The sequence below is a fragment of the Physella acuta genome, unplaced genomic scaffold (assembly GCF_028476545.2).
Source record: "Physella acuta isolate Inbredline_101_S28 unplaced genomic scaffold, ASM2847654v3 ptg000171l, whole genome shotgun sequence".
NCBI classification, from domain to species: Eukaryota; Metazoa; Mollusca; class Gastropoda; family Physidae; genus Physella; species Physella acuta.
Window position 1 is genome coordinate 669,001 of NW_026731690.1, and position 19,498 is coordinate 688,498.

At 37.4% G+C, this 19,498-nt stretch overlaps 1 protein-coding gene across 1 annotated transcript; it reads left to right on the forward strand.

Moving 5' to 3' along the window:
- The first annotated feature begins 983 nt into the window (after positions 1–983).
- On the forward strand, positions 984–15,041 carry LOC131936182 (uncharacterized). The gene is made up of 7 exons (XM_059293095.1): positions 984–1,089; positions 3,595–3,663; positions 5,368–5,528; positions 10,632–10,756; positions 12,371–12,530; positions 13,062–13,156; positions 14,555–15,041. The coding sequence occupies exons 2-7, from the start codon at positions 3,615–3,617 to the stop codon at positions 14,622–14,624; spliced, it is 660 nt and encodes a 219-aa protein (XP_059149078.1). The 5' UTR covers positions 984–1,089; positions 3,595–3,614; the 3' UTR covers positions 14,625–15,041.
- The last annotated feature ends 4,457 nt before the right edge of the window (positions 15,042–19,498 follow it).

Consider the following 19,498-nt stretch of genomic DNA (forward strand, 5'->3'; position numbering starts at 1 on the left):
TGATGTTAGCCATCATGAATGGAAATGTACCAGCACAGCGATGGTACTAATGGGATGGTAGGACACTGGCGCAGAGGCGTAGCGAGGCGGGGCAGGGGGTGCTGACCGCACCGGGTGACACCATTTAGGGGGGTGGCACCAAGGCAAAAAAATAGCAAAATATATAGAGAAAAACTTGAGGGGGGGTGCAAATCAAGTTCGAGGGGGGGGGGGGGGGGTAAAAATCGAAAGTTTGAGGGAGGTGGGGGTGCAAATCGAAAACTTGAAAGTTTGTCCCCGGGAAGGGTCGCTACGCCTCTCGGGGGTAACACCATTAAGTGCCGCACCGGGTGACACCCGACCTCGCTACGCCACTGCACTGGTATATAGGGCCTGTTTAAGGTATAATGGAATTATAGGAGATTTGTATATAGGACCTGTTTTAGGTACTAATATAATTATAGGACATTTGTATATAGGGCCTGTTTTAGGTACTAATTGAATGATAGGACGCTTGTATATAGAACTTGTTTTAGGTAATAATGGGATGATAGGACATTTGTATATGGAACATGTTTTAGGTATAATGGGATGATAGGACATTTGTATATAGAACATGTTTTAGGTATAATGGGATGATAGGACATTTGTATATAGAACATTTTTAGGTACTAATGGGAAGATAGTATATTTGTATATACTTGGTTCATGTTACCTAGAGTATTGTTTAAATTAATCAAAATTTGTTCTAGCGATAGTTGAATGATAGTTTGTGTTTTAGGTTAGTTATAATTTTTTCTTTTCCATTTTAGGGGGCGGTATTGTTCTTCGATGGGGGTGGGGGGGTGGGGTGAGAGGGGAGTGGCTGATTCAACTACCGAATATTCATCAGTAAACGTATGCAAGGTCACACATGAGGATGTGATTGGTTTATCTGTGCCAACATCAAACTTCCCATTGGCTGAAGGCTGAACGCGCTGAATCCTCTCACGTGACTTTAACAAGGTTATAGTATAAGGCGTGGGGTTATCGGTTCTCTGCAATAATTTGTGAAACGTATCCTTTTTAAACTAAAGAAGGGAACAAACCCTGTCCGTCTTCGTGTTTGTGGTAAGTTCCTAAACACTTGTTTGTTAACTCAAAAAAAAAAAAAAAATTAAAACAGCGGCAAAATTTTTTTAAATATATTTTATTTGTATTATTTAAAAAAGACTTTGTTTTTACACTTAAAAGCTGTTGCTGAACGTTTAAATAAACTCTTTAACAGAGTTTCTTCCTGGCATGTTTCCGGGGAGGCGGAGCCCCCCCCCCCCCGTAGAAAGTCTACCGCCCCCCGAACGCAATGGAATTTATATAGAAAACATATACTTTTACAAGTGCCCGCCCTAACCCGGAAAATGTTGACCGCCCCCTTCCCCTCCGAAAATATCAAGTGCCCCCCCCCCCCCCCCGGAGAAAAAAGGCTGGAAGAAATACTACTCTTGAAGCGTGTAATAAAATATTACATTCTTAATTGCGATATGTGCTGATTTCCTGCCTTCCATTGTTTTTCATCCATGTCTCGATGTTTCGAATACCATAAACTTATATCGATGTAATTAAACTTATTGATCTCTATTATAAGCCTGTTGACTGCAGTTAACTAATATTCGTCCTTACGTACTCACTTTTATTGAACTATGGTCTACCCGGCGACAATACATACGTTCGACAAACTATCAGACTCCACACACAACAAGCAGAAAAAGGGGGGGGGGGGGTAGAGTTGTCTGACGAGGCGTGACGAGAGTTTCTGTGTTTGCGTGTGTGTGTGTGTGTGTGTGTGTGTGTTTTGCCAAACCATTAATAACCTATTACTGGTATGTAAATTGTGTTACTGTACAATATGTGTAAATCTGTTTTCCCCTAACGTGCGCATGATACCCATCAGACTCGCGGACGGTCTACTGACTTGAACCCGGATTTCGAGCTCAAAACTTGCGGGTTAGCTGTCCAGCTCTCTACTGCTAGACCACTCCGTCCCTTGTGTGTGTTTAAGGCAGGGGTCGGCAACCTTTTGAGTCGGAAGAGCCAAAAGTTACAATTTAAAAAATGTTCCACTTTATAAAGAGACACATTATTATTTCAATATAATGGTATTTGATTAGGACTTGGTAAATACATTTGATTTGTTAGTTAAAAGCATGGAATTGTTGCCACGGTGCTGTCCACAGAACGGCTGTGGGGCTGGGCCTGGTGCCCAAGCGGCTGTCAGCTGTCCGTATACTTGCTACCTCGCCTATTCTCACTGTTGTCTGAAGTGTGTTTTTAGGCTTTTTAAAGTTGTATAATATTTGTTATGTGTTTAAAAATGAAATAATATAACAAGTATTATTGGTGCTAGGAACTTGAGAGCCGCATCTCAGAATCCAGGGAGCCGCATGCGGCTCGCAAGATGCAGGTTGTCGACCCATAGTTTAGGGCTTTTTTTTTTTTTGCCTCAGACACGTAATTTACAGCGTCAGTTGTGTGTTCGCTTTAGTATTACAGTTTTCATCATCGGCTTGTGAGGACTGATACAGATTTACAATAGTAATATTTTTTTCTTACTTTAGGGCATTAATTTTTTTTTTTTTTTTTTTTAGTTGTTCCAAATTTATTCTGACATGTGCTATGTATCACAACTATGTATTATAAAATCTTTTTTACCACACACCCATTTGAACACACTAATTGATCAACTTCACCCTTTTCCTGATTCAATACTCATCTGAGCATGCATTTTTTCTCTACACTATACATACACAAAAAAACAAACAACTGAATGTCAATTGTACACAATAAAAATGTAATATTTTCGTTTTCTCTTTCCTTTCATTTTGCTTGCAACCTTTGAACTTTTTGTAACCAATTCGGGTCCTTCATGCTTTTTGGGATCTTTTTCATCCACATACTCATAAAGATAGTCTAATATTTCTAAATGGGAGAGGTTGCCTGTCTTGAATATCAGTTTTTCGCCATCATTGAATTCTACATCAATCTGAGGTTCTATCCTGTCTGATCTGATATCAAACTTGACTGCGGTTCCGACATTGGTTTCTAATACGTCAGGCAAGTGAAGGGTTGATGCCACATCCCTGATAGATTTTACATTATTCATATATGGATCAAAAGTAAATCTAATTTTCTTAACAGGACGCAAATGTAATCTTCTAATTAAATAACTTGTAGCTTTTCGTAATGCGAAAGCCATGTTTTGTATTTGGTTTCACTGCTTGTGAAGCTAGGGCATTAAAATGCTATAGTGTTAATTGTAGATGCGGAAGATACCAGCAATAAATGTATATGCCAAATTTTAAATACTATATGTATGATTTTGAAACAATGTTTTTATTTTTTATTAAAATAATTTTGTATATTTATAAAACATTTATAACATTAACTTTTAGAAAACATTCTACTTATTCTATATTCACAAATTATATACTGTATTTTAATTGTATGATTATTACTACCATTGTTAAAATTTGACATGCTAATTTTAATATTTATTTTTTTAAAAATTATTTTGCTTCTCTCCCTTAGTCAAATAAAAATTATCTCCCCATTTACCTATTTATGTACATTTTTTTGTAGCTGAACTCAAGGAAGTCAGCATGAAGGTCTTGATTTGTTTAGTATTCTTGCTTGGTCTTTCGACTGTGTGTAAGTCAGTTTAATGTTAAATAAAATTTGTGTCCATTTTATAAAGTATCAAAAATACGTACCTTTTTAAAAAGTCTTACCCTAAGCCTTCATTTTGCCTCTTTCTTACCCCTTCCGCCCCTTTGCCTTTTGCATCCTTCGTCATCACCTTTCACCCTATACCCTTTACCCTTTAACCCTTGCTATCTACCCTTACTAGTCTTGGTGTTTAGTAGTAAAAGGGTTGTGTAGTTATCAGGCAGTAGGGTGATGGTGTGTGTTTGGGGGAGGGGGGGGGGTTCGGTTAGGAATTGAATGAATGGTGATGGGTTTTGGTGGTTGGTATGGGTTTAGGTACTGGTGTAGTAGTAGTAAGGTAGTGGTCGGGTAGTGATGGTGTAGTTGTGGTTTAATGACTGGATAGTAGTGAAATGGTTTTAGTTGGGCAAGTGAAGAAGTAGTGGAGGGGTTGTGGTGTGGTTATTGTGGTGGTGTGGCTATTGTGGGGTAATTGTGTGGTTATTGTAGTGGTGTGGTTATTGTGGGTTAGTGGTGTGGTTATTGTGGGTTAATGGTGTGGTTATTGTGGGTTAGTGGTGTGGCTATTGTGGTGGTAGTGGTGTGGTTATTGTGGGGTAATTGTGTGGTTATTGTAGTGATGTGGTTATTGTGGGGTAGTAGTGTAGTTTTTGTAGTGGTGTGGTTAATGTTAGGGAGTGGTGTGGTTATTGTGGGTTAGTGGTTTGGTTATTGTGGGGTAGTGGAGTTTTTATTGTGGGGTAGTAATGTGTTTATTGTGGGATAATGGTGTGGTTTTTGTAGTGGTGTGGTTATTGTGGTGGTGTGGTTATTGTGGGTTAGTAATGTGTTTATTGTGGGGTAATGGTGTGTTGCTGTGGGTAAGTGGTGTGGATATTGTGGTGGTAGTGGTGTGGTAATTTGTAAAAATCTTACATCCACGAGAATTTCCAATTCGTGAAAATAAGTTCCAGTTTTTACAACTGGTCGATGGTGATTTTAAGGATCTGATTTGTTTGTTTGTTTATGTCGGGGAAGTTGATAAAACCACCTGTTTTGATTATGGGGGAAGTTGATAAAACCACCTGGTTTGATTATGGGGGAAGTTGATAAAACCACTTGTTTTGATTGTGGGGGAAGTTGATAAAACCACCTGTTTTGAGTTGTGGGGGGAGTTGAATAACCCACCTGTTTTGATTATGGGGGAAGTTAGTTAAACCACATAGTATGACTGGGAGTAACCCACCTGTTTTGGCTGGGAGGGAAGTTGATAACACCACCTGTTTGGATTGTGGGGGAAGTTGTTTAAACCACCTGGTCCGAAGTTTGCATGAAACTGTTAGCAGCAGAAACTACAGTAGTTGCTTGTTGTAAGCACACATCACCTCTCTACAACTCCAGTCACTACTAGCGAATAAACGAGCACATGAGCATTGTTTCTTTCGAACATCAGAACATCATGTGGGGTACGGGCACTGTACCCAACAGTATGCACGTCCACAGCTCCCCGAACTAAAGAGAACATTTTTTTAATAATATAATTTTTTTACTAGTGTACGCTGCCCATCCCCACCCTCTCCCCTCTCATCGAATGTTCTCAAAAGAGAATAATATCTGAAAGATACATTTTTCATCATTTTTATAAATACTTTTCACTCCTCTGATTTGTGTTTGTACACTAATGTTCTCAACACCCGTCAATGGCAGCCTGCAAAAGAAAGTACAAGCATAGCCTCGTCAGCAACGCTATTCGCCTCATGGATGGTCTATACGGCGACACTATCGAGTTGGTGGAAAATCAAACCTCGGAGGTACCCGTTAGCATCAACTTCATTCCCGTCCAAGTTCCACTACTCCAAAGCCAAAAGGTCGGTTATGTTCTGTAGTCAAGGCAATATAAAAGAAAATCCCATTTAGACCTTTTTTTTTACAAGCTTTTATTTAACTCACTTCCTCTGTCGTCAGTCGTCAGTCTGTCGTCAGTCTAGATCGAAACACAGGAGTGAAAATTCGGACACTTCTACTTGGCCGATACGATTCACATTTGGCACGTGGGTCAAGACATGAAGACAATGCAATCTGAAATTAAATTTGACTTAATTGGATGAATAATTATTTTTTATGAATTAATTAAATTTTGGACCGAGTTAGTAGGCATGTCTATCTAACCACACCCCACGCGCCATCACGTTCAATGGCTGCGCCATCAGGTTTAATAGCTGCGCCATCACGTTCAATAGGCGCGCAATGGTTTTTAGTCATGTAACTCTATTGTAAATAAAACATGTAAAGTACTGAAAAAAAATTCATAAAAAACGTTTTAATAACAAGCTTTTATGTAATAATGCACTAAAAAGTCGAAAATAAATTATAGACTACTATTTAAATTACTATAAAGAAAAGCGTGGGCGTCTTCCTTAACATTAGTAAAGGTATCCAATAGATACTAAAGTGACCCACGCTTTTCTTTATAGTAATTTAAATAGTAGTCTATAATTTATTTTCTACGTTTTAGTGCATTATTACATAAAAGCTTGTTATTAAAAAGTTTTTTTATGAATTTTTTACAAGCTTTTATTTAACTCACTTCCTCTGTCGTCAGTCGTCAGTCTGTCTAGATCGAAACGCCGGAGTGAAAATTCGGACACTTCTACTTGACCGATACTGTTCACAGTTTGCACGTGGGTCAAGACACGAAGACAATGAATTCTAAAATTAAATTTGGCTTAATTGGATGCCCAATTAATTTTTTATGAATTAATTAACATTTGAACCGAATTAGTAGGCATGTCTATCCAACCACACCACACGCGTCATCACGTTCAATAGCTACGCCATCACGTTCAATAGGCGCGCAATGGTTTTTAGTCATGTAACTCTATTGTAAATAAAACATGTAAAGTACTGGAAAAAAATCATAAAAAACGTTTTAATAACAAGTTTTTATGAAAAAATGCACTAAAAAGTCGAAAATAAATTATACACTACTGTTTAAATTACTATGAAGAAAAGCGTGGGTCGCTTCTCAAATATTAGTAATATTAGTATTATAGTAATTTAAATAGTAGTGTATAATTTATTTTCCACTTTTTAGTCCATTATTTCATAAAAGCTTGTTATTAAAACGTTTTTTATGAATTAAAAAAAAATATTATTCCCGTCCAAGTTCCACAACTCCAAAGCCAAAAGGTCAGTTATGTTCTGTGGTCAAGGCAATATAAAAGAGAATCCCAATATATTCCCGTCCAAATTCCACAACTCCAAAGCCAAAAGGTCCGTTTTTGTTGATGTTGTCTAAGCAATAAAAGAAAAAAATCCTATTTAGATATAGAGATACGTTGGGTAGATGACGTAGAGTTTCTTGACGTCGGCATATATCAAGTGAAGATGTGGACAGCAATAGGGCTGGTAAGTAGGTCACCAACCGGTTCTATGGCTCTTGTGACCTACTTAGGTCTTTTTATTTCTTTTTATTATTTAGTCTCCTGAGCTATGTAGTTGACCTTGGGAGAATTGTCAGTTCACTGGTACGCATCGGTCAACTGAACTCAGTCACGGCATGTGACATTGATTTTAATCCTTATCAGAACCTCGGCCAATGGTTGTTTAGTATTGAAGATCCTTAACCGATCCTCGACCAATGGCCTTGCAACATTATAGTAGCTTCCCTTGGGTTTGGTCTCGGATAAAAGGTCGAGACACGACTTCTACAGGGGACTTTTTTGACCTAGACTCCGGGAGGCAACAGTGCGGTGTGTGTGTGTGTGTGGTTTTATTTGAATTGTTCAGTTCGTGGTGATATATAATTAGTTCCTCACCATAGGAGTTGTTGGCCACTCCAGTGTTTAAGATACATTGTTTAGGTGTGATATTTCACCAAGTTGTATGGTTATTCCACTGTTAATGAGTTATTGCTTAGGTGTGTTATTTCACCAAGTATATGGTCTTTCCAGTACTAATGATATTGTTTAAGTGTGATATTTCACCAAGTTGTGTGATTATTCAAATGATTATGAGATGTTGCTTAGGTGTGTTATTTCACCAAGTTGTAAGGTCATTCCAGGTTTATGATATTGTATTTAGGTGTGGTATTACACCAAGGCTTTACCTGTGACTTTAATATCTAATTGTTAGAGATATTACAGTACCATTGAGTTATCTGTGAGTGATATTTTTATGGTTTATTTATTGCTCTTAATGAAGTTTACTTTGGTGTTGACTTATTGACTATTGTACATACTTGTGCATACATTAAAATAGTAGTTGTCAGTTTAACCTAAGTTGAGTTTCATCTATCCTACGTGTCAATACCCCTAGACTTTTGATACAAGCCCACGTAGATGTAGGTGTGCTCATACTGTCCAGAAGGTTTCTGTCTGACTACTTTAAACGAACCTGGGGACGTTCGCCGATTCTGCGTCTGACAGAAGGCGTCCGTTACACTCATGAAGGTTTTATTGAGCCGTAGAACTGGTTGGTGACCTACTTACCAGCCCTATTACTTTCCCTAACATGAGTTAGGTACTCACCAGAGCTGGGTGGACTCAGGGACGTTCTACTGACCCGGATACAATCTCGAGACTTTCGGGTAGGCAGCATAGACTTCATCGCTTAGGCCACGTCGTCCCACGTACAAGCGATATGATGATATTTTATTGAATTTTTATTTAAAAAGGATGATTTTTTCAAGGTATAACAGGTACTAAATCTCAATCCACACTAGATCTTAGACCTAATCCTGGTTGATATTTTCATTGAAATTTTCTTTTAAATGTACCTGCTTCTTTTATAATAACCATATGAACTCAAATGTTAAATATAACCGCATATAAAAAATATAGTATTTTTAAAAAGTTTTTTTTAAACAAGGGGACTAATTTGGTGGTAAATAAAGTAATAGCTTGTATAGGGCTGGTAAGTAGGTCACCAACCAGTTCTACGGCTCAATAACACCAGCATAAGCTATATAACTGGTTAGTGACCTACTTACCAGCCCTATTCCCACAAAGTTTATACATGTAAACGTATAGAGCAACGCCGAAGGGATTGCTATTACTTAAGTTTAGGACTTGCTGCCTCCTGCTGCGTTGCCGACTTATGCAATTAAAAACAAACAAAAAAATTAAACAAAAGGCATCCGTAAGTTCATCTTTATAATAATACTAGACTACCCGTCATCCGTTGGATAACTGTGGGTTTCGGGGGTCATCCATCAAAAAACATCACGTCTGTCACTCAGAGGCGTAGCGACCCTTCCCGTCGCCCGGGGACAAACTTTTCGATTTGAACCCCCCCCCCCCCCCACCCGCTCGATTTCGATTTGCACTCCCTCCCCCCTCAAACTTTCGATTATCACCCCCCCTCAACCTTTCAATTTATTTTTCCACCCCATTTTGACGCCCCCTAAGGTCGGCGCCCGAGGACATAGTTCCCACAACCCCCCCCCCTCGCTACGCTACTGCAGTGTCACTTATCGTCACAAAAAACAGACCCCACATTCAAAAATATGTTTTTTATCTTTTAAAAACACCGAAAACACCGATTTCGGACTATCCCTTCATATACTGACGTCACATGTGACCTACTCAACTCTACTTCACCTGCCCAGTGTCCCGCCAAGTCTCAGACAACATGTTTTTATCGTTTAAAAAACGATTCCAGCCGAGCATGTCTCTGACCACACTACCCTTTCATATGCTTAGGACAAAGAAACAGATGAACTCTACTTCACCTGCCCTGTATCCTGCCAAGTTCAGATAGGCAACTTTGTCATTCACATCTAAAAAAAAAATGGAAAAAAAATATCATTGACATATTGGTCTAGAACCTGTGCCACCCGCATGAGAGCCGACTACACTACCAACTTAGCTATTTACTCGTGACGTCTCAAGTGAATTTTTATACTATACTTTGAGTCTCCTTATGCAACTTGATTTACGCGCATAGATCTAGATCTAAGTCTAGTAGTAGTAACTTTCAAATTAAATTTTATCTTAAATTAGCCAAACAAAGATTTATATAAAATAATTAAGGCCTGAAATAGATTCTAGATGTATTAAGGCCTGAATTAGATTCTAGTTGTAGAATTTACATTAAGTCTAGATCTAGAATTTACATTGAGTCTAGATCTAGTGACCTAGATCTAGGCTAGATCTAGATCTAGGCTAGATTCATAACTTTCCTTCGACAGCTGATCTTTAGATCTAGAGAAATTTATTGTAAAACTAAATGAAAAAAGACAGTTTAAAATTGATATAAGTGTTGGAACGTAATAAATACAGCAAACGGACGTATTGTTAAAGTTAAAGCCGACAGAAAATTAGCTTTAGAACGCTTTAAACATTGGAATGGGAACACAATCTTCTTCGATAGGCCGCCATTATCGATGTAAAAAAATAAACACATCATGTGACGTCACTGTTTCCGTCGCGTCTAGTGGCTTTTCAAATCTTTTTAAAAAATTGTTGTTAATCTACCTATGAATAAATCAATAAATTAATTAACGTCTTTAAATAAATTTGTGATTAACAGTCTGTCTGCAATAAAAAAAATTATTCTCTACCTATATACTATTTTACAGCTCTCCACGATGAATAGAATTATTAGCAATAATCAATCAGACAAACAAAAAAACAAACAAAAAAATAAATATTCAAACATGTAAACAAACTTGAGTTTTAGTAGTATATATATTGTTTTTCAAAAATAGACTCGCTATATACTCAAACGAATGTTTCTTAAAAAAAATGTTATAAAAATCGTCGAATCTATCAATAAAAAAATTTCAAAATAACGGAATTTTTTTCACTGATGCGGAAGTTGATAAAACCACTCGCTCCAAAAGAAAGTTTAAATGAAGTTATCTCTCTCTCTCTTTCTCTCTCTCTCTCTCTGTATCTCTCTTTATATATATGAATATAAAATATATAAATATAGGCCTATAAATATTATATTATATCAACCTATTTCAGGATGCATGGTTTTTCGTAAATATGAGCTATAATGATAAACCGGATGGGTCTTTCCTCATGACTTTTTCCTTAGAAAAAAGCAAATGGATCGCTGAGTTTGTACTTTTCAAAGACCAGTACATATTGTAAGTCAAACACGCGTTGGTCAATGTGTTTTTTTTTATAAGAATTTTATGACTTGTGATAAACGTGTTGATTAATTAAGGAAAGAATGTTAAAGATTAGCATAAACTTTCGCTGAAAGATGTTAATTTTTTTTATTTGCGGTAGCGGAGTAATGATATGGTGTTGCACGTGTGTGTGTACATGTGTGTGTACGTGTGTGTGTACGTGTACGTGTACGTGTGCGTGTACGTGTGCGTTAACGTGTGCGTGTGCGTGTACGTGTACGTGTGCGTGTACGTGTGCGTGTGCGTGTGCGTGTACGTGTACGTGTACGTGTATGCTTTTGTGCTTTTACAATAATGTACTTCTATAATATGCATGGTTGAATACTTTCGTCTTTTCGTGTTTGCTTGTTTTTTTTGTTTATGTATATGTGCATATATGTGTATGTATGAGTGTTTGCGTGTGTATGAATGTGTGCGTTCGTACGCGTGTGTGTCTGTGCGTTTGTTCTTGTGTTGGTGTTTCATAATGTTTGTGTGATTACTGGTAAGTCAGTCTGTTGTTTTTACTGTGAATGTGTTTGTTTGTGTACTCGTTTCTTTTCGTGATTGTACGTGTATATGTGAATAATAATGTGAATATTATCGAGAGTGTTAATATACGTGTTCGATCCCATGTGTATTTGCGTGTTAACGATTGTGTTAATCTGTTCGTCTGTTGTGAGCTTGTTAATGTGTAAGTCTGTTAGCCTGTTAGTATGTTCATCGGTTCGTCTGATCATGTGATTGTTTGTTTATCTATTTGTCTGTTAGCCTCTTTGTTTAATTGTCGGATCCTATGCTAGTGTGTTACACCTGCACCTGCACCTGCACCTACACCTACACCTACACCTACACCGACGCCGACGCCGCCGCCTACACCTACGCCTACGCCCACGCCCACGCCTACACTACACCTACACCTACAACTACATCTACACCTACACCTACACCTACACCTACACCTACACCTACACCTACACCTACACCTACACCTACACCTACACCTACACCTACACCTACACCTACACCTACACCTACACCTACACCTACACCTACACCTACACCTACACCTACACCTACACCTACACCTACACCTACACCTACACCTACACCTATAATTACAATCACATCTACACCTATGCCTACGCCTATCCTTGCTCCTGCACCTACACCTACACCTACACCTACACCTACACCTACACCTACACCTACACCTACACCTACACCTACACCTACACCCACACCCACACCTACACCTACACCTATACCTACAATCACATCTACACCTACGCCTACGCCTATGCTTGCTCCTGCACCTACACCTACACCTACACCTACACCTACACCTACACCTAGACCTACATCTACACCTACACCCTACACCCTACACCCTACACCCTACACCCTACACCCTACACCCTACACCCTAAACCCTACACCCTACACCCTACACCCTACACTTACACATACACCCAAAGCGACTCCCACAGTCACACCTTTTAGTGTAAGTTTTCGTGTAATTTCACATTAATGATGTATCTGGTTGTTACTCTGTTGCTAATAAATATAAAATCTTGGAATTCTACTTAGCAATGTCTCAATATCCGTGTTGCAAGAGTTTCTAAATAAATACGTCACCGAGGATTTTACACTCCGCAAGCCCCGCTGTACTTGTATTTTGAAGTATCTTAGCAAGCAGACAAAAAACATAGTCAGCTGTCTTCTGCCAAAGTGTCTGACTCAGGACAAGGTTAAGGATATTTTTTTACAAATACATTATATTATTTTTTACATCTGTTTGCAATTATAAAAATCGATATCTATGTGTTATGTTAATTTTTATATTGTATATCTATATTTTAAAATTACATTTTTGTCGTTTAGTGAATTTACGTATAACTTGCTATAAGATGTTCGATTAAAGATTGTAGATATTAACACTTTTTTTATTAGGGTGAGTTGAATTTATTTTTAAATTACACCTATTGGCAAAATTACAAAACAGCGCAATTAATTAGTTTTTTCGACCCTATTATTATTAAAATGCATAGATATTGATCCGTTCAATATATTTTAGCAATTTACGTGTATTTAATTTTTTTTTACGTTATGCGAAAGAGTAAAAACAGTGGCAACTATAAAATAAATTTAAGTCGTTAAATAAACAAACCCTACTCAAGTAATTTATTAGAATTTGCTATTAGATGTTCGATTAAAGATTGTGTGATACTCGTATGAAAAAAAAAATTGAACTATAATGGTATTTGATTTTGTTAAACAGGCAAACAGGTCTATAATCATGAGATTCGACTGCTCGGGCTTGTATTTTCTCCGTGAGGACTATGTGGTTTTCTCTATGCGCCGGATCACGAAATAGTTAAGTCGTCTCACAATAGTTTTACGCGGGTTACAATTCGATACATGGGACGCCGTGGCCCAGTGGTAGAAAGGTGGACTGTCAACCCGAGTCTTGAGTTCGAATCCGGGTTTAAATCAGTGGAACGTCCCTGAATCCACCCAGTTCTGATGGGTACCTATCTTATTTTAGGGAAACAAAGGCGAGGCGTGCTGACTATAGGGCTGGTAAGTAGGTCACCAACCAGTTCTACGGCTCAATAAAACCTGCATGAGCCATAGAACTTACCAGCCCTATACTATCCATTCATATGCCAAGATCTAAGAAGCAGATGAACTCTACTTCATCCTCCCCATGTGTCTTGTGCACGAACGGGAAATAATGATGATGATATTTGATATTGTTTACTACATAAAATATTATTACGCTAGAAAGTTGTTTTTTTACTACTAATAAATATCGTACGTTTTGAGTGCCAACGAGTGATACGACTTATTACTTATCGACTCCCACCTCAGTCTACTTTTTTTTTCTTGATGTGCGTCAGATGACTAATTGCAACCAACAACTTTAAAGAAGCGTTTCTTTGATTTCAGATAACAGAATTAGTGATGTCTCCAGCTAACTAGCTTTGTCACTGTGGGTTTTTGGGGGAGGGGCTGGTGGGGTGGGCCTGGTGGGGTGGGGTGGGGCTGGTGGGGAGGGGCTGGGGTCTTGTTTAAATAAATAGGTCACGCTATCACCTTGTTTAATTTCTAACTGAACAGTTTTCCTTCAGTAGTTCCTTTACGAAACCTACTGAAATCGTTTGCTCAGTAAAGATATCAAGAAAGTATAAATGGATTTTGAAAAGAGATTTAGAGATTGAAAAGCAAAAATTTAATTGCAGAAATTCTAAATGAAGCAATTGAAACAAAAATTATAAATATTTAAGCTGATATATTTTCACAAAATGGAGTGTAGTTTCGGGCAGCCCCGTTGAAAAACTTAACATTAGCAGAGTTTAAATCAGGCAGGTATTTAATTCAAATGGTTGTCCATGACGCCATTGTGTGGACTCACGCGAGTACTGAACTCGTGCCTTCGAGTTAGGAAACGTGCGCTCTATTGCTACACCAGGTCGTTCCAACGAGGTTAGGAACTTAGGGGTCATCCATTTATACGTCTTCACGAGTGGTGGGGGTGGGAGGGTTCTAAAAAATGCAACTTTTGTGGACAGGGTGAGGGGGAGGGTTCTAAAAATGCAACTTTTGTGGACAGGGTGGGGTGTTCAGTGTGGACGTATTCATGTTGAATTTAACATCAAAATATTTACATATATTAAAAAAAAATATTGCATATAAAAATATATGTTATGATACTATCGAAAAAACCAATTATGTGAAAACAATTGAGTTTACTTTTGTTTTCTTTTTCAGTCCTAAGCTACGTCCGGCCGCCATGAACAGATTGTTGGACAAAGGTCGCATATGCCCTTTAGAGGAATAGAGATTAGCACATGTTGCTTGTCGACATATGTAGGCTATATCCTAAACACATTTTTATTAAATTCAAAAACACAATATACACATCTAAAAGCTGCGTACATATAACATATGAAATATATATTTTACAACTTTCAATTCAAAATCTTAAATTCTAAACAGGCATTTCAACAATCTTATCCATAGTAAATATAGATCTAGATCTTATACAATTGTATCATTCAACAGTAACAAACAATTTTAAAGCGGAATTATAAATTTCATTACATGTCAAACATTCAATGTATAAGACATTTGATATCCTTAATTTTTAAAAAATGTGATCTATAAAACTACATTTATACACCCTGTATTACAAAAACCAACATCCTATTCGTGGTAAAAGCGTGTAGCCTTGCTATTGCTACAAGCAAAATAAAGATGAAAAAAATATCTAAAATATGCTGCTTTAAAAGTTTTACATATGTCTTATTGTGAATCTGGTTGTCTTTTGTTTGAAAGTTTGTGTTAAAATATTGTGGTAGCTCAGTTTTTAGCCATTTTTAATGGAGTAAATTCTTTAATGTAATAATATATTTCAGTTTTAACTAGATATAAAACAAAATCAATTCAATGATTTTTAAACGTCTTTCTGAACCAAAATCAAAAGTAATTTTCATGAACGGAGTTTGCAGATCTTTCCAATAAGACTAGCCAGAGGCGTAGCGACCCTTCCCGGCGCCCGGGGACATACTTTCAATTTGGCGCCCCCCTCGGGAGCAAATTTTCGATTTGCACCCCCCCCCCTCGAACTTTTCATTTGCACCCCCCCCCCCTCAAACTTTCGATTTGCACCCCCCCTAAGGTCGGCGCCCCACCGCCCCCCCCCTCGCTACGCCTCTGAGACTAGCTAAAGAACCCTTTCGAAAACCGGCGGACTTTAGGTCAAGTGAAGTAGAATTCGCATGTATCAACCACCACGCAAACCAACCTATCACGGTGCAAAATGTGTTTGATACTTTATGTAAGGAAATGTATAATGCACTATTAGCTTTATGAATTTGATTAATTAGGTAGGTTAAATAGCAAACGCTTTAACTGATAATGGCTGTCAACTCGATATTCAAAAAGTGAAACTACTAAAAAACAATACTAATTGTTTAAAGAAAATACAGGTACATTTTAGTCTAATAATTTAACAAAATAAAAACCATAACACGAATAAAATAAATACATTGTTGAAGTATATAATTACTTGCTTGTATAAAAAAATTAAAGAATTTCACTAAAGCTGCGACAATAAACTTCACTTCTCATAGGGTGGAGAGTGAAGCCGTCGCTGCTTTGTTGCTTGCTATCTTTGTACAAACAAAGTACTATCACTTTGATATGTACGTTACACATGGGGCAGATGAACCTCGGTATATGGACTCAATGATGTCTTGAACCCGGTTTCGAACTCGAGACTTTCGGGTTAGTAGCCTACATCTCTACCGCTAGGTCATGCCGTCCCCTTACATATATAATCTATCACTAGTCTTCGTGTCTGTTTTCATATACCTAACTTAGCTCATATCATGCTTTCTGCCTAGTGTAACATATGAATCAACATTCCACCGACCCGGTCTCGCTGTTTTTACTTTATGAGCCAAACATGCCAAGCTGCTTTCTCCGTTTTCACATGTTAAACCCAACTTGCAAAGGTTCAAAGTGTAGATTAATGATTAAAAATGTGTATTAATCATCCCAAAACTTCTTCAAATATGCTGTTACTGAGTTCGATAGCTGTGTAAACTGTTTAGTGGCATGAGCAGTCATATTGTTCGGCTAATCATATAGTGGGCAGTGTAGTTAAATCGTTGGGCTAATTATATAGTGGACAGTGGCGGAACTAGAAAAAAAAGGCTCCCCCGCAAAGAAAAAATTAGGGCCCTATATATATATATATATATATATATATATATATATATATATATATATATATATATATATCCTAACTGAGGAATTTAGTCTATTTTATTGCAATATATAACCATTCTGAGAGAACAAACCAGAAAAAATTTAGTCTAAACCAATTAGGAGTTTTCACAGTATCATGAATTAGCTGGTCAAAAATATATAAAGACGTTAGCTTGATTTGTGAATGGTTTCTCGCGTTATGTTTATTTTTTTCATTTTTGGCTTTTATAATATCAATTTTGAAAACATTGATTTTTATAACTATACTATTGTATAGTACGTCTTATTTAAGTAACAATTCAGAGAATTAATTGCTTTTTAATATACATAGTACAAAACTATTTAAATGAGCTTTGTGGGCATCCCTATTTTAAAGAAGGGCAGTAAGCCATGGAAGTAGTGTGAATGTTTACCTACCTTTGAAACTATAGCTCTTGTAGATTTTAAATTATTTTTCTACACAACAATCTCTGCTATAGTAGACCTGTTTTTTTTTTTACAAAACCACTTTCAAGATGTATGAAAAACATAATTTTTGAAAAAAAATGCATTGTTTTTTGGTCGGAACTGGGCCCCTAAACGTCCTGGGCCCCCCCGCATTGCGGGGTCTGGCGGTATGGTAGTTCCGCCCCTGATAGTGGACAGAGTAGTTCGATCGTTGGGCTAATTATATAGTGGGCAGTGTAGTTAAATCGTTGGGCTAATTATATAGTGGACAGAGTAGTTCGATCGTTGGGCTAATTATATAGTGGGCAGTGTAGTTAAATCGTTGGGCTAATCATATAGTGGGCAGAGTAGTTCGATCGTTGGGCTAATTATATAGTGGACAGAATAGTTAAATCGTTGGGATAATTATATAGTGGACAGAATAGTTAAATCGTTGGGCTAATTATATAGTGGGCAGTGTAGTTAAATCGTTGGGCTAATCATATAGTGGACAGAGTAGTTCGATCGTTGGGCTAATTATATAGTGGACAGAATAGTTAAATCGTTGGGCTAATTATATAGTGGACAGAGTAGTTCGATCGTTGGGCTAATTATATAGTGGACAGAGTAGTTAAATCGTTGGGCTAATTATATAGTGGACAGAATAGTTAAATCGTTGGGATAATTATATAGTGGACAGAATAGTTAAATCGTTGGGCTAATTATATAGTGGGCAGTGTAGTTAAATCGTTGGGCTAATCATATAGTGGACAGAGTAGTTCGATCGTTGGGCTAATTATATAGTGGACAGAATAGTTAAATCGTTGGGCTAATTATATAGTGGACAGAGTAGTTCGATCGTTGGGCTAATTATATAGTGGACAGAGTAGTTAAATCGTTGGGCTAATTATATAGTGGACAGAATAGTTAAATCGTTAGGCTAATTATATAGTGGGCAGTGTAGTTCGATCGTTGGGCTAATTATATAGTGGGCAGTGTAGTTAAATCGTTGGGCTAATTATATAGTGGACAGAATAGTTAAATCGTTGGGCTAATTATATAGTGGACAGAATAGTTAAATCGTTGGGCTAATTATATAGTGGACAGAGTAGTTAAATCGTTGGGCCAATTATATAGTGGGCAGAGTCGTTCGATCGTTGGGCTAATTATATAAAGGGCAAAGCAGTTCTGTCGTTGGGCTAATTGTATAGTGAGCAGTGTAGTTCGATCGTTAGGCTAATTGTATAGTGGGCAGAATAGTTCGATCGTTGGGCTAATTATAGTGGCCAGAGCAGTTCGATCGTTAGGCTAATTATATTGTGGACAGAACAGTCTGATTGTTGGGCTAATTATATTGCGGCGATACATGGGTTCTTAGTCACTTTAGGCGTCTAGGAAAAGCGCCGATCACAATAACCCTTTCAAATGCCGAGGTCAAAGAAACTTGTAAAATCTACCTCACCTGCCTCATGGACCATCCTAATATATAATTCCCCATGTGCGCACTTCTCTCTCTCTCTCTCTCTCTCTCTGTCTGTCCGCAAAATATTTTCGCCGGACATCACGTCAGAAACGGCAGCGATATATGGAGAACTTTATACGGACTTTTGTTGAAAATAATATGTTAGATGTTTTAAATGTATAACCACAATTTTATTTAAAGAAGAAAAATAAAAATTAAAGGCGTATTCGAATGTAGAGAAACAGTATTATTTATGCAACCGGAAAAGCATTAATAGATGTGAAAAAGAACGCATAAAACTGTGACGTCACTATTGCTTATACATTAACTAATGACGTCATCTGCCGTGTTTAGAATAAGAAGAAATTAACTATTTAATTCAAATTTGATTTAGATCTACGTACACTATGAAATGTATACAATACAATTTTTCCGGCCTAAACTCATAAAATTTATTTTATTTATTTGGATTCTAGATCTAGATATTCTAGATTCATCTATTCAAATAATACATTTCTATACTAAAGTATTTCAGGCCTTAATTACTTTATTGAAATCTTTGTTTATCTATGCAATTTGCTAATCTCTATAATATATAAAGCAAAGTTGTCGGGTGCCTTACTTCCCGGCGCCGCAGGCGCTTCAAATTTGGCAGGATCTTGCCTTGGGGCGACAGAAGACGGGGGCCGGTTGGCCGAAAAGTCTACGATGATGGGGTCAAAACTGACCTCGACTGACCGGCGCCTTATATGAGCTATAAATCGAAAAAAAATGTCCACGGAGGAACCTCTTCATAACTCCTGAGGTCGTAGTCCGACTCTCGGGCGAATTAATTAAGCATTCAAATTCTCAATGTTTTCGAAAGCCAGAGCAAAGCTGGGCAGCATGCCTAGTCATATTTAAATGGAAACTTTAATGTTACATACAGATGCTAGATTATTGGACGACCTATATTGTGGGCGTAGTTATTTGGTGGATTTTATGTTAAGTTTTTAAATTTTTAAACATTCTGTGTAGAAGATTATACTTGTCTTTCCATCACTAAGATAAGA

What these genes read in the sequence shown, in the direction of transcription:
- LOC131936182 (XM_059293095.1), top strand. Translation starts at nt 3,615, where the DNA reads ATGAAGGTCTTGATTTGTTTAGTATTCTTGCTTGGTCTTTCGACTGTG. An exon ending in CACTACTCCAAAGCCAAAAG is followed by an intron (nt 5,529 to 10,631) that starts GTCGGTTATGTT and finishes AACCTATTTCAG; the next exon opens with GATGCATGGTTTTTCGTAAA. An exon ending in TTCAAAGACCAGTACATATT is followed by an intron (nt 10,757 to 12,370) that starts GTAAGTCAAACA and finishes AATTCTACTTAG; the next exon opens with CAATGTCTCAATATCCGTGT.